Below are 16,099 nucleotides of genomic sequence, written 5' to 3' on the forward strand. Positions count from 1 at the left end.
TCATTGCCTCATTATTTAACTCAGAAGAAATCTCCTGGATATCAGAACTGTTTTTGTTTTTGAGCAAGGATGTGCATTTGCAGTAATGGGTTCCTTTATCTCCTCCTCCAAATGAGATCCAAACAAAAGACTTGGATATTTGTCACATTCAATTATCCTCATCAATGCTGCCTTCCTGTGGTTGAGAAATGAGTAAATATTGTTCCACAATCCTTTAGGGACAATCCAAATATCAAGGGATCTGGGCTCTCACTGCAACCAATTTTTTCTCCAGCAGAAAGGGAGTCCTGGAGGGGTTTCTGAGGCAATGGCTCTCCCTGGAGCTTCCATCCCCAGATGAAGACGTCTATCTCTGCATAGACAGAGGCAGTACCGGTTAAGCCCAGGCTGCTGGAATCCAGGGAGGTTTTATGTGAGGCTGTCTTGGAGTGAGGTGCGTTGACACGCTCATGGGGTGTTGAGAAGGGTCCCTCATTCTATACACAGAGCCTTGTAAGTGGGGTCAAGAACTTGGAGCCCAGCCTTGTATGGATCTTGGGGGTCCAGGCATGATTTGGAGACTAGACATTAGTGGCAGGATGGATCCAAAGAACTGCTGATTTTGTTTTCCACAAACACTCTGGGTTGAGTCTATACTGGTATTTAGATGGAAATATGGACTCTTGTCTACCTCCTTGATATTTGCTGACATGCAGGCAGATGTCTTGTTAGACTGAATGCTTATTCTTTCCCTTTGCCTTCATTTCTATGAACCCTAGAAAGTCAGGCCTCTAGACAGCAGGAAGTCAACTATATTGATGTTCAATCCATATTGAAGGTCAAACCATACTGACCTTCCATAAAAGCTGTTGGAAGCAGCCAGGCATGGGCATCTGACCTTGGTGATGGGGCTGGTACCAGAAAAACCCGTCTGGCATGGGTTGCGGGCACCTTCAGCTCACCTTCTGAGGCCTGGCCATCCACAACAGTGAACGGGGGAGTTCTCCGTTCTGAACTCCTGGGCAGAAGAGCTGAGCATTAACTTCAAGAAAGAAGGAGCATCCAGTTTTGAGAGCTCTTAGGATTTGGAATCAGGAAGATAGGAATTCAAATTCTAGCCTTCCCTCTTTGTAGCTGTATGACTTTAGGTAAGCCACTTACCTTCTCTCAGCCCATTTGTCAATAACATTAGTTTCAACTCAAATATTGTTTCCTTTGCAAAATGTATTCATTCAACAACTATTTATTGAATGAGCTCTGTTCTGGCTCCTTGAGCTGTGCTAACTGGTTGTGAAAATTAAATAATATAAATGACAGTGTCCTGCAAACTCTCATTTGATTATTAAGGTGAACAAGGGTCCAGATCATGCCTGGTCATCGTGAAGATATATGAGAGTTTTATTGGAAGCAAAAAGGCAAATAATGCTGGCATCTTTCCCCTGGTCACTCAGTGTCTCCCATACTTGAGTGAGTCATGGCTAGCTCCCCCAAGCTCTGCCTGTCTGACTGGCAGGGCAGGGGCTGGGGAGCTTGGGTGGGTGGACATATCTTTTCCAAAAGAGGTCTTAGGGGTAAAGAGTTTGTCAAAAGCTCATGATACAAGGGGACCACAACCAGAATCTCTAGCCACCAAGGAACTCCTGGTTAGAGATTCCAAAAACCCAGGGATTTGCATATTTTAAAAGACATGTCAATAACAGTGGGACCATCAGGGCATCTTGGAAGGAAAGATGAGTTTGGGGGCAAGATTGAGTGTGTGTGTGTGTGTGTGTGTGTGTCTATAACACACCCTGAAATGTCTATTACAGTGTTTGAGGGGAAAGTGTAGAATGCAAAGTGCAAAACAGGTACTTTGGACTTACATCCTTATTTTGTTCAAATCTTGGCTCTGTTACTTCCTTGCTGGGTAATGCTGGATAAGTCACTATGCTGCTCTGAACCTCTGTCTTCTCATCAAAAAAACCCATGGAAATAAAATACCTACAGGCACTGTTTTTTTTCTATTGTGATAAAATACGCATAATAAAATTTACCATTTTAAGCTTCCCAAGGATGCTATTCTTGGCATTAAGTGTATTCACATTGTTGTGCAACGATCTCCACCATCCAGCTCCAGAGCTTGAAGATTAGAGTTAAGCATGTAAGGCACTTAGCCAGATGCCTGCTCCACAGTCAGCCCTCAGTTGGCGTCAGCTCCTTTCAGGGTGAGGATATGTGAGGGGACAGAGCAAGACCGGGTTCATTTGGCCCCTTAAATAGCCCTGGACAGGAATCTGCAGTAAAAGCTGTTCTACCAGCTGGGATACTTGGTGATTGGGGGGATTGCTTGCCTATAGGTTGGCAGAAAGTTGTAAATATTCACTGTTTTCTGTATGGAAAAGTGGAAATAGTGAGATATGCGTAGAATTTATGCTGGGTCTGAGCTTAATACAATTTCAGAGTAAACATCTGTAAGAGGAATTGCCGGGCAAAGTCTATGCAGGTCACAGTTATCCTGTCCCTAAGCCAGAGGTTCTCAGAGGAGGTGATTCTGCCTCGTCGGGACCTTTGGCCATGTGTGCAGCTATTTTTGCTTTTCATGACTAGGAATGGGGGATTGCTACTGGCATCTAGTAGGTTGAGCCCAAGGATGCTGCTAAACTTCATACAATGTATAGGACAGCTCCCTACAACAAAGAATTATCTGTCCCCGAATAATGCCAAGGTGAAAAACCCTGTTGTGAGTCAATGGAGTTGGGGATGAATGGATTTTTAAGGACTCTGCTAAGGGATCTCAGAGCCCAGAGAAGGGGAAGGTGGGTTTCTACTCAATAAGGACAAGGGCATCACAGAGCAGCACTAAGGAGGATGGGCTGGACGCACCAGGCTTCTCCATGGAAGGAGTCACAAAGGTGAAGAATAATAACAAGGTTAAACACTGGTGAGAATGTCCTATGTGCCTGGCAATGTGCTAAGCACAGATTATCCAGCCAGAAATCTTTAATCATTTTCACCTCTAGAGAATTAGAAATATTTACAATTTATTGAGAACTTGCCACATGGCGGACACTAAGCTCTTAACATTCATCCTTTGATTTAATCTTCAGAGCAATGCCTGTGACCCAGATTACTGCCACCCATTTTATGGATGAAGAAACTATGGTTGAGTGGATGCCCAAGGCCATGCTGCTACAGTGTATTTGAGCTGGGATCCAAGCTCCTGGTTACACGCTTCCAACCACAAATCCATACAACTCATCTGTTCTATTTCTTCTGGCTGGAACAACTTTCTCTCCTCTAGCTGCCTGGAAAACTCCTACCTGGCCTTCAAAACTCAGATCCAATGCCTCCTCCTCTGTGAAGCCTTCTCTGATCCCACTCCAGACAGTTTCATCTGCTTGGTACCCAGAGCATCATGCATATGTCTTTACTACATTGCTCATCAATCTATTCTGAAATGATATGAACAATACTCATTTCCCCCCTCAAACTCTAAATTCTATTATCACAGAGCTAAGTTTTCTTACTCCTTTACATCATTGACTGACACTGGAAAATGCTGCCAATGAAGCAGCCCATTCCATTTTTGCTTGGATTTCACTGTTAGAAAGTTCTTTGTTAGGGTGAACCACACAGCTGGCCTCACTAACATCCACCTCCTGGGAGGAGGAAGCAGTTGGTTCTACCATCTTCCTCTCATAGAAGCTCTTCAGATGCTGAGCACACCTGTCACCTGTCCCAAGGGGCATCCCTGATCATGTCCTGTGTTGTCCCCAGCCATTTCCTATAGAACTTCCCACTCTCTTCCCTCTAAACACAAAGAGCTTTTCCCTTTAACTCCTTATTTGTCATTGGTATCATGAAGGAGACTATGGGGTCCACAGAAGCTGGGACATTCCCTGGGTGAGTCTCCTCTGAATGTCTTATGTCCAGCCCAGCATGTGACTCATTTTGTTGAATATGTGGGTGAATGGTTGGTTGAGGTCTTGAATGTGATAGAAAAATCAGGATGGTGAATAATTAAAGATAGGTTTAAGGGCCATCTGAGTGAGAATGGCAGCCTTAGGGCAAAAATTTCCAGTGACACCCTCAATAGAATCTTCTTTAAATGTCCAGTCTTGCTGCTTCACTAACTACTCACAGATGGGAATGGACATTATTTCTGTCCTGCGTTGTCCATTGTTGGAGTAGTGGGTGGTTCACGGTATTTCAGGGCAATCTGGGTTTGTCTGGGGGCTTAGAGTTTGCCAAGGGAGTTGAATATTCCTGATTTAAGTTTGCAGCTCCTTTAGTCTGTGATCGTCTTTCTTTCTTTCTTTCTTTCTTTCTTTCTTTTTTTTTTTTTTTGAAGATTGGCACCTGAGCTAACATCTGTTGGTAATCTTCTTTTGTTTCTCTTCTCCCCAAAGCCCCCCGTACATAGTTGTATATTCTAGTTGTAGGGCCTTCTGGCTCTGCTACATGGGACACTGCCTCAGCATGGCTTGATGAGTGGTGCTAGGTCCGCGCACAAGGTCCAAACTGGTGAAACCCTGGGCCACTGAAGAAGAGCACGTGAGCTTAACCACTCAGCCATGGGGCTGACCACTGTGGCCATCTTTCTTCTCCACCTTATTCACTCAGGCAGTATTTACAGAGACATTCTTCTAGGCCTAGTGTCTTGCCTTAGTCCATGAAACTGAGTCAAACTACCCACGCCACTACCTTCCCATCCAATGCAACAAAGTCACCAGTAATATCTGAACTCTTTGACAGCTGTCCCCCCAACTAACTCTAGTCCATTTGATTCCAAACCTGCTGCCACCCAGGTGCCTATGCCTCACACTCCCTAGACTCACAGTCTGAATTGACAGATTGACTCCAGTTCTGGCACATCATAAATCTCTCTTTGCTCCAGATTTTCCTCCAGGCATTTGGACTCAGGCCCTCCTCTCTCTTCCCTTAATTGGTTTGTTGCTTCAGCTCCGTCATCACCTATTTCTCCTCCCAGTCTGTTTGGAGTCTCACCTCTGCTTTGGACCTAGACCATTGGGATGATAGATATTGAAACGTTCTACTGGGGCTGTGCTCCTGTCTTTGACTTGGACTTCAAAATTCGGACTACAAGAGTCAGTGGCTATGTGTTGACTGGGGTGTGGCCAAGCATCTTGTTCAGAGATGCAAGTTTCTGCTCTCCCATCCCATGCTCATGACAGTCATTGCTCACTGATTGTGGCTTTTCCCCTACTGATTCTAGCTGTGACCTCACAATTCTTCCCAAGATAGCACTCTAGACAGCCAGTACCAATCAATGGCCATTGCCATGTGGGGTGAAACTTATCTACCACCCCCACTAAGACTTCTTGATATAGATCTCCTGTTCTTCCTGTAGCGAAGGTATGTTATGTAAAGCATGGGGCATGTGAATCACTCAGTAGCCTCTGACTTCATTCTGGTGGGCCTCTTCAGTCACTCAGGGTCACATCAGCTTCTCTTCTTCCTGGTGGCTGCCATGTTTCTCATGGGGCTTCTGGGCAACACTGTTCTGCTCTTCCTCATCCACGTGGACTACCGGCTCCACACACCCATGTACTTTCTGCTCAGTCAGCTCTCACTGTTTGATATTGGCTTCCCTCTGGTCACCATCCCCAAGATGGCATCAGACTTCCTGCAGGGAGAAAGTTTCATCTCCTTCGAGGGTTGTGCAGCTCAAATATTCTTCCTGACGCTCATGGGTGTGGCTGAGGGCATCTTGTTGACCCTAATGTCCTATGACCGTTATGTCGCTGTGTGCCATCCCCTGCAGTATCCTTTGCTCATGAGGCGCCAGGTGTGCCTGCTCATGGTGGGCTCCTCCTGGCTGGCGGGTATGCTCAATGCCTCCGTCCAGACCTCCATTACTCTGCACTTCCCCTACTGTGCCTCCCGCATCGTGGACCACTTCTTCTGTGAGGTGCCAGCCCTGCTGAAGCTCTCTTGCGCAGACACCTCTGCTTATGAGTTGGCGCTGTCCACCTCGGGGGTGCTGATCCTTGTGCTCCCCCTTTCCCTCATTGCCACTTCCTACGGCTACGTGTTGGGGGCCATTCTACGCATGCGCTCAGAGGAGGCCCGAAACAAGGCCTTCACTACCTGCTCCTCACACATCACAGTAGTGGGACTCTTTTATGGAGCAGCCGTGTTCATGTACATGGTACCCGGTGCCTACCACAACCCACACCAAGACAATGTGCTCTCCCTTTTCTACAGCCTTGTCACTCCCACACTCAACCTGCTCATCTACAGTCTGAGGAATCGGGAAGTGAGGATGGCTTTGATCAAAGTGCTCAGCAGTGCTGGACTCAGGTAAAAGTGATGACCACACAGCGGGCTACTGGCTGATTCCAGTGGTCCTCCGTCCCACCCATCTCTCCAAAGCACCAATTTGTGGTGCAGCTGCTAAGGCCTTATGTTGAAGGCTAGGTGTCTTTCCAGCCTCTTCCCATCCCATGACTAGTTGGGTTCGTGTTTTCTCCCATGGATTTGTAAAAATCAGCTGTAGAGGTCCCAATCACTTTTAGTAAATTCTTTAGTACAATTTACATAAATGGAAGGCCCAACTTTGTAAAGTTGAGATCTCCCTGTTATTGAATTGATAGTTAAACTAGTAATAATTAACATTTATTCACCAATTAATCTGCCAAGTGAAGTTATTTCGTCCTCAGGATGGCTTTTGAGGTGTAGGGACTATCATATTTTACGTGTAAGAAAAAAATGACTCAAAGAGGGAAGACAACTCAACAGCAGTCATACTTCCAGAAAGTGGTAGAGCTGGGCCTTGAACCCATGATCTTATGATGCCAAAGATAGTCTCCCAACCACCGTGCTATTTGACTGACAAGCAGAGACTTGCTGACTGCCATAGATTAGAGCATGTGGTGTATAAAGATGGAAACTCATGCATATCTCTTTCTTTAATTAAATATGGAGTTCTTCATTTAGAAGGTTAAAAATAAAGGCTCTAGGAGCCGGCCCCATGGACGAGTGCTTAAGTTCACATGCTCCGCCTCAGCGGCCCACGGTTTCGCCAGTTCAGATCCTGGACATGGACCTAGCACCACTCATCAATGCTGGTGGCATCCCACATAGAAGAACTAGAAGGACCTACAACTAGAATATACAACTATGTGCTGGGGGGCTATGGGGAGAAGAAAAAAATGAGGGAAAAATTGGCAACAGATGTTAGCTCAGGGCCAATCTTAAAAAAATAAAAAAATTAAAAAATGCTCTATGTTTCCTTTTAAGTCCAGCTTTGAAAGCGGTTTGAAACCAGAGCATCTGATACAAAATATCCAAAGTGCACGCATCGAACATAAATCAATCATTTGTCTGCACCATGTGCCATTGTATATTTGAGCCTTCTGTATTTTGTCCCTCCTTCAGTAGCTAAAAACAAGTTCTTAGATTTTTAAAAAGACATTTAAAATTATATATTTCCCAAAATATAATGTTTGCTTTTTTGCTTCATCCCCTCTTGCTTTTCTTGAGATCCTTTTCTTCTTTTTATAACTTCTTTAATTTCAAGATTAAGTTAAACTTTTTTCATTAATTAACAAAATATTTTGGATGAAGTATTTCTACCCAATCAATACAGTATGTATTTCTCAGTGTTTCTAGTATGGTAATTCTGTATCGTTTATACTATTTTTAATAAAATATTTAAGAGGTATTTCTAAAGTTTCCTGTTTTGATCCATTTTGTAATTAATTAAAATTTACATTATCTCATCATGCTTAGATATTTTTGTTTGGAGTATTTTTATTTCTAGGAGTTAAGTTTTTCTTCCTTCATCTAAACATATGGTCAAATTTTATTACAGACCATAAACTGTAAAATATGTACACAGCTTATGCAGAAGATAGATTGGATATCTATCAAACAGATCCACTACACGCATAATGTCATGTGGAATATCCTTATGAATAATTTTATCTACTTGAATTGCTATAGTCTGTGAAAAGTGAATCAAGGTTTTTAGTTACACTTAAAAATTTGCCTTATTTCATACTGGTTTTCTTTTATGAGGAGGAATGTTTATTTTCCTCTGAAATCCGCAACATTTTGTGGCATCTTTAAAGTTAACTCGCTTAATTCTTTTTATCATGAATCCAGGCCTGTTGGATGATAACTGCCTGGTCCAGCAGAGGTTTAGTAGAAAATCTGAAGCGATCACAAACATCAAAGAAGTTAGGTGTGTCCACACGCCGCTCAAAGCCCCGGATAAAGATTGTTTTTCAAGTGGTCTTTAATAAAGGTATATGATAGAGGCAAAGGCAATTTATAAAATTTGTACCAATAAATAAAATGGAGGCCTATCTAACCAGTTTCATTAAGGCTAGAAGAATCTTGACAACCATTAGGAAAAGACAAGTGAAAAAATGATTTTTGTCCCATTCCACTTACATGTCCAGATGAAATCATTGTCGTATCATGGTAGCTAATGGAATCTAATTGGGTACTAAAAAGAAGAACTTTAAGATTTATTCCTGGATCCAAATGCTGAAAGAAAAGTAGAAATTCTATGATTGCTTCTTGGGTGAATTATTCCAAACGTTTAAGTTAGAGAAATTAGTAGTTCCCTAAAAACCATTACTTCCCAATTTGTTTCGTGAAGCTAGCGTTATTACTCAACGCCGTACCTGATAAAGACATTACGAGAAAAGAAAACTACAAAGCAAAATCCCTAATAAACATAGACACAATAATTCTTAACAGCATTTTAGTAAATTAGATCCCATGATATCTACTAAGAAACATACATTATGACCCAGTGAGAGTATAAGGAATTCAAGTTCCACATAACATTCAAATATCAATCAATGTAACTCACTCTATTAGCAAACTAAATAAGAAAAACTGTATGATCATCTCAATAGATGTGTAAAAAGCTTTTTAGAAAGTCCAAAATACTGTACTGTTAAAATTCTTAGCACAGTAAGACAGAAGGGAACTTCTTTAACTCGATAAAGGCCATCTGCAAAAAAACTACTGCTTGCATCATACTTTGTGGACAAAGAGGAAATGATTTCCCCTAAGATCAAACAAAATGAGAATATCCATTCTCGGCACTTCTCTTTCACCTGTACTGTGAGCTCCATAAAGTGAAATAAAAGAGGAAAAATAAGCGAATATAACTCAGATTGAATAGAAAAAGTAAACTGTGTTTATTCACAGACAACAAGATCATCTATATAGAAAATCTGGTGGAAAATTAAGAAAAAGAAAAGCTAAACTTATGAGTGAGTTTAGCAAAGTTGCATGATCCAAGAGCCACATAGAATAACCACTGGTATTTCTACATCCTGGGAAATAATCACTGTGATATGAAATAAATGCAAATGAAATAAAGTTAAATGATAAATTGTTAGTCTAAAATGTAACTATGTATTTAATTTAATTATTCAATTACACAATTACATATTAATTACTTAACCTATGAAATTATTAAATGAAAATTAAATTATTCTCCTTAGAATTGAATAAAATATGATATACTTAGAGATAAACTGATAAAAGATGAACAAGTCTTGCACACTGAAAAGTACAAAATCATGCTTAGAGTAATTAAGGAAGACAAAAGTGGAGACATATATTTTGTTCATGTTTTTGCAGGTTCAACATTGTTAAGATGTCACTTCTTCCTAAAGATGTTTATTAATTCAGTGCAATTCTAATCACAGTCACAGTTAGCATTTCTTTGTTTTTTTTTTTTTGTTTAAATTGAATAGCTCATTCCAAAATTCCTGTAGGAGTGCAAAGGACCTGGAATAGAAAACTGCTGAAAAAGAACAACAAATCTGGCAGAAGAATCTTAAGTGATTTCAAGTCGTTTGATAAAATTAGAGCAATATAGATAGTATACCATTTTCATAGAGATAAGCAAGTAGATCAATGAAAGAGACTAGAGTCCAGAAATAGATACACACACCTGGACAAAGGTGCAAATGCAAATCTATGGAGAAAGAAAAGTCTTTTCAACAATAGGATGGGATGTTTGATATTGATGTGTAAAAAAATAACTTTAATTTATAACTTGCAGTGTATACAAATATTAACTCAAAATATCTAACAGGAATCAGGAATTCAAAGATTAAAAAAGAGTGATAATTTGGACTTCCCCCAAATTAAGAATTTCTGCTTTTTGAAAGACACTCTTAAAAGAATGAAAAACAAGTCACATAGTGGATGTAAACATTTGCAGCTCATATATATGATAAAGGACTCTTCCTCCCTAGAATACATAAAGAACACTCAAAAACAATAAGAAAGTCAACAACCAATTTTAAAAAATGGGCAAAATATTTGGACTGAAACTTCACCAAAGAAGATATATGGCTTTCAATTAGTATATGAAAAGATGTTCAACATCTTTCCACAATGGAAAGGCAACTTAAGAGTGGCATACCGTTACACACCTATTAGAATGAACAAAATTTAAAAAGACTGGTCATGTCAGGTATTTTCAAAGATATGGGGGAACTAGAACTCTTAGACGTTGCTAAGGAACATCCATGAGGGCAAATATTTTGGCAATTTCTTAAAAGTTAAATATACGCCTACCATACGATCTAAACATTGCATTATTGGGTATTTATCCAAGAGGAATGAAAGCACATAAATATACACAGGTAAATTTTCATAGTAGCTTTATTTGTAATAATCAAAAAATGGAAAGTATCGGAATATCCATCAGCACATGAATTGGGTAAACAGACTGTAGAATATCCATAAAATGGAATACTGATCAGTAAAGAAATGAATTAACTTTTGGGGCCAGCCCAGTGGCATAGAGTTAACTTCACATGCTCCATGTTGGCAGCCTGGGGGTCCACGACCTTGGCTTTTGGTCATGGACCTACACACTGCTCATCAAGCCATGCTGTGGCAGCGCCCTACATACAAAACAGAGGAAGATTGACACAGATTCTAGCTCAGTGACAATCATTCCCAAGCAAAAAGGGGAAGATAGGAAACAGATGTTAGCTCAGGGCCAATCTTCCTCACCAAAAGAAAATATTAACTTTTAAGATATGCAACAATATGGATATATCTTAGAGTAACGTGTCAAATGAAGGGAGCCAGTCAAAAGTGACTACATACTATATGATTCCAGAAGTTCAAACTAATTTATAGTGTCAGGAAGCTGAGGGGTGGTTGCGTGGGTAAGGCAGGCCATCAAAAGGGGCGCAGGAAACAGTTAGGAGTGATGGAAATGTTCACTGTCTGAATTGTGGTTTTGGCTTCATGGCTGTGTAAGGACATCAAAACTGGTAAATCGCAATCTTTAATTATGCACAGCTTACTTTATGTCAATTATGCCCTGATAAAGCTGTTAAGCAAACATGTACTGATAATGCATGGATCATATTCTGTTTAGGTTGGTGGGTCTCAGAAACCCATCTACATTCATCGGAGCACATTTCAATCATGCCCTACTGAGTAGTGGGAACCTAGACTGAACTTTTTTCTCCTGACTTGACCTCAGGCCAAGAGAATCAGCGTGTCAGGATGCTTGTATGGCACACACTCTGGGCACTAAGAGGAGGTTGGGGTCCCACCAGTAGGGCTTGGAGGGGTGTCTTTGCTTCACTCAGTCTGAGCCCAGTAGGAAATGACCATGGGATCAGTTCAAAGGAAGGGCATGAGAGGGACAGTGGACCACAAAAGATGTTGACTTCTTTCTTCTCCCTTGAAGAAAATGGAAGATAGTAGAAAGCTAAAGAAGGGACAAAACGTTCCAAATTCATTGGTCTGTTATTGCAGCTTCGGTGCACACCTTTGAGAACTCTCAGGGGTATTTGATGCAAACACAGCCACACACTGATGCACACTCACACGCACTCACACACCCAACAGAGAACTTACACACGATGTGTTGCTTCTTGGTTTGTGTTGAGCAGAAAATATAGCCAGTTTATTTCTGGTACCCTGAACAAGACATAGAAGGAGAAAAACCCAGTCAGTACCAGATCTCCATCCTGTAGACATGGGGCTTTGGGAATTTAGAACAATTAAAAAATTTAATATTGCACAGAATGGGTAAAAGCCATAGGGTCAGAGTCACATAAATCAGACAGAACAACACTGCTGGGTCTGTCCAAACAACAACTAATTCCTGCGTCTATGGTGAGCTGAGAAGATAAAGGAGATGAGAGGGACTGCAGGCTCAGTTCTCAGCAGGGAAAATTTCTCTTTGTGTGGGGCACAGCATACACACTGTCATTCTGCCTCCAGCCTGTGGAATCAGTGGGCCATGTGCCAGGCTGATCTCTAAGACAAGGACACAGTTAGGAGCAGCTGTAAGTAGAAAGGATGTACTTATGTGGGAGTCACAGTGATGAGACCTCACCGTCTGTGGCAGTGTGATCAAAGCATCTGTCTACTTCCACTTGTTTCTACTGCTTCACTCCAGTCCCACTAGGAGCTCTGGGAATCCCTCTGCCCTGGGGCCTCTCTGTTTCCACCCTGGTAGAAAGTGCTTTGGAAAAACGTGTTTTGGATTCTCCATCTCCCCTGGCATCTATGACTTCCTCAAGTTCTGTGCCCAACAGGGCTCCAGGGACCACCCCGTCCTGAGATAGGTGGGTCCACAATCCTGTGCATGTCCCTGCAAGTAGCTGACAGTTGTTGTGGCGTAAGACAGCTCTGAGGGCTTTGGCAGGGTTAGAAAGGGTCAGTCTTTGAATCCACACTCATTCCATTCAATAATTCTACCCGATGCTTTAAGTCATTGGTGATGGCTTGTGCCACCCCCAGAAGGTATTTATTACTATGTCCCAGCTTTGCTAGGATCCTGCACCTGGCACTCTGAAATTCTCCTTATCCAAAGGGACAGAGTTCACCTTGGATTCTATATGGACCCAAGATGAGTATATAAGGACATGAGGGGGACAGCTGACCCTGAGAATGACCACCAGTGGTCCCCTGCAGGTCTCCTCCACTTTCTGCACTTTATTCCAGACTTTAATAATCCAACCACTTCGTTTTCCCTTTGACTTAAATCTGCCAATACCATGCAAAGTCTGTTTTGTTCCAGAGTCTCTCTTTAGTGCTGGGGCTGCGAAGAGGAGCTCGGCACAGTCACTACCCTCACAGATCTCACTATCTGGCGAGAGCATTAAAAAAATTCCCTCCTTCCTTTATCCTTTTTAGGTAAAGCAGGTCCACGAAGATGGGCTGTGTGCCCTGTTCAAAGAGGTGGAACCCCTTGCAGCAACACCAGGCACAAAATTTTGTCTTCTAGACTGGATTTCTCCATCCTGAACACTATGGAGGGAAATCATTTCCTCTTTCTGTTTCATGTGCCTCATCCTCCTTCTCTGTACTTTGGCACCAGCATCCAAACCACATGCAGAAAATTATCAACCGAGTCGAAACACCACAGATCCTAAATCCCCTTTATGTTGAGACCCTCACACCAATACTGTGATTCAGCAGTAACTCCTGAGGTCACCCTTTTCCCTGAGACCCAATTCCCACCCTTCCCTTGGCTTATAAAAAGGTGCCAGTGGGATTTCCTGGGGTCTTCTCAGGCTGGAAAGAAATACTTTGGAAAGATCTCTGTGTTCAATACATACCAGAAACAGAAGATTTTAATAGAATTAAACTCAGGTGTGTATGTCTGATAATTTTTACTATCTGGGTATTTTTCTTTGTTATACATAAGATTATTGGATATACCATGAAAATGAATAACTTGAGGAAACATAACTGATTAAAATGAAAGTTTTTCATAGTGTGAAGTGTATGGAGAGAACAGTTCATAGTTAAGAGCATGGAATAAAGAGCTAAATGGCTTATGTTCAAATTCTACCTCCATCACTTACTAGATAGGGGACCCTGGGTATGTTACTTATCCTGTTTTTGCCTCAGTTTTTCCATCTGTCGATTGGTAATGTTAGGAGTAGCTGGAGCGGGAGATTATTCAGAGTATTAAGGGAGCTAATATTTGAAAATGCTTGGGACACATGGCATATTACAAGGTTTATATCCATCCATGATAAATAAATTGAAAAATACTCTTTCTACATTGGAAGTTCCTGAGCATGATGACTAGCCCTCTACATTAAGTGCACATGTAGAAATGACTCCATAACAACAGTAAGTAATTGAATGAACTCCATCGTTGAATGCATTGCAATTATGCTAATCTGCACTAACCATGCGTCTCTGAGATGAGGAGCTGGGTTAGACCAATTTATTTAGATTGGCAGGAAACTTTTCAGTGGTTTGAGGCTATAACTTCTTAGAATTTGTAGAATCTTCTGGGGGAGGGTTGGGACTCCTTGGGGTGAAGGTGCAGATGGTTGTCAGGGTCAGCTCAGCCTTTTTGAGAGGAAGGCAAGGAGCTCTAAGCTGGGGACAGAATCCTGCAGGAGCCCAAGACTTGGAAGACAAGAAGCAGAGGAGACACAGCCAAGAGGCTCAGACAGAACAGTCAGAGGCAAAGAGGAGAAACTTGGCTGTCCATTTCACTGGTCCTGGTCCTCCTTCTTGGAAGACTCTGGCTCGGATCTTTGAAGGATTGATTTGATATTAGAAAATCAACCTTTATTTTTTGAAAGTATACATGTACATAATATTTAAAAATATTACTCTACAAGGCTTATAGGAGAAGCAGAATCCCTTGTTCTTGCAAAATCACAAATGGCAACAACGCCACCCTCATATACCTAAATATTCAAGCTCACAAATTCCCAAATAAAGTGTATCCCATTGTCCTGCTGGACAAATGTATCTTTATAATGGCCCCCAAGACAAGGTTTGCATGTGGAATTGTAGATTCTGCAGGAACTGCCCCAGAATGTGCTGGCACAAGGAGGCTTGACCCACAGCCAGATCCTTTTCTTCCTACCTGTGTCTCCATCCTGCATCATGAGAGACCAATAGTTCATGCAGGTGGATGTCCCAGGCTGCACGCCCAAGTTCTCTTCAAACCCTTGCTGAGAGCCAACACTGGAGATCCCTTGGACCCAAGCATGCAAACACCATGAGTATTGAAGCTGGACACTCACAGAGGTTGAGTTTTGGAGAAAATGTTCCCATGGCCTGAGGCAGGTGGAAGAGGGTAGGGACAGAAGGAGATCTTGGGGAAATCCTGCAGGTGTTGTCAGAGGGGTGGAGTGAGAGGATTGGTCATTGAGATATGATGTGATTCACTGGACCCGATCCTAAATGATAGGAGAGGCCAAGAAGGAGGGAGTAGCGTGAGGATAAATCCATAGGAGGGGGATGCATCAGAATCTGCTTAATCCCATGAAAATTAAACCAAACAAACCAGTCCATGAGGCAACACCCATTGTCTAGATATTGGATGAAAGTGATCTTCACTGTCTGATCTACCATATTCACTAATTCCATTAAATACTTAATCTTGCTTGTTTCTTGTATGTTTCCCCTGTAAATATAAATGGAACTCTAGGGAGGACAAAGAAGTTGATTTATGAAAAGAATATCTCAGGGAATGTAACTGATATCTAAGAACAGCAGAGAGAAGAGAGGCAGAGAGAAATGCACAAGTCATCTTGAAAGACGTTCTGGCTTTTATTCCCATCCAATTATCCAAATAGACCAGCTTCTCAACTCCTTTGCTGAGAGCCAAAGGAAGGACTTTTGAGATATGCAACCTCTTGTCATTTTGGAAATTCTGAAAGGAATTTGGAATAGATCTCAGGCCAATTTTGATTGGATTTGTGAATGTGCCTTTGAGACTGTGTGCATTAGTTAGGACTCTGTGAGTGTGTGTGTGTGTGTGTGTGTCTGCGCGTGCTGTCAGGGTTGGGGGAATTGCTCCATTTTAGAGGGTGGCAGAGCTTTCTTTCCCTTGGGAAATCCACCCCATACACTCTTGTGAGCTTTGATATCTTTGAGCATGTCCAGCCAAATCTCATAGAAATAGAACATGACATACATCATTTCAGATTTTCAATCAAATACACTAAAAATTATCACCGAATAATCAGTGCATTTTTCTAAAAGGTTGTTAAATTCAGGATCCTGTATTATCATTTGCATTGTAATTCACACCAGAATGATGACAACATAAATCTTTTTCTCCATTCCGCGCTTTGAAACCTAGTGTGTGTTTCACAGTTACAGCACATTCCATTTGAAAGATAAATAG

At 41.8% G+C, this 16,099-nt stretch overlaps 1 protein-coding gene across 1 annotated transcript; it reads left to right on the forward strand.

The window, feature by feature from the left end:
• Positions 1-5,350: 5,350 nt before the first annotated feature.
• On the forward strand, positions 5,351-6,286 carry LOC139041176 (olfactory receptor 2Z1-like). Its single transcript, XM_070491465.1, has one exon. The coding sequence runs from the start codon at positions 5,351-5,353 to the stop codon at positions 6,284-6,286; it is 936 nt and encodes a 311-aa protein (XP_070347566.1).
• The last annotated feature ends 9,813 nt before the right edge of the window (positions 6,287-16,099 follow it).

Source organism: Equus asinus, chromosome 20 (assembly GCF_041296235.1).
Source record: "Equus asinus isolate D_3611 breed Donkey chromosome 20, EquAss-T2T_v2, whole genome shotgun sequence".
NCBI lineage: Eukaryota > Metazoa > Chordata > Mammalia > Perissodactyla > Equidae > Equus > Equus asinus.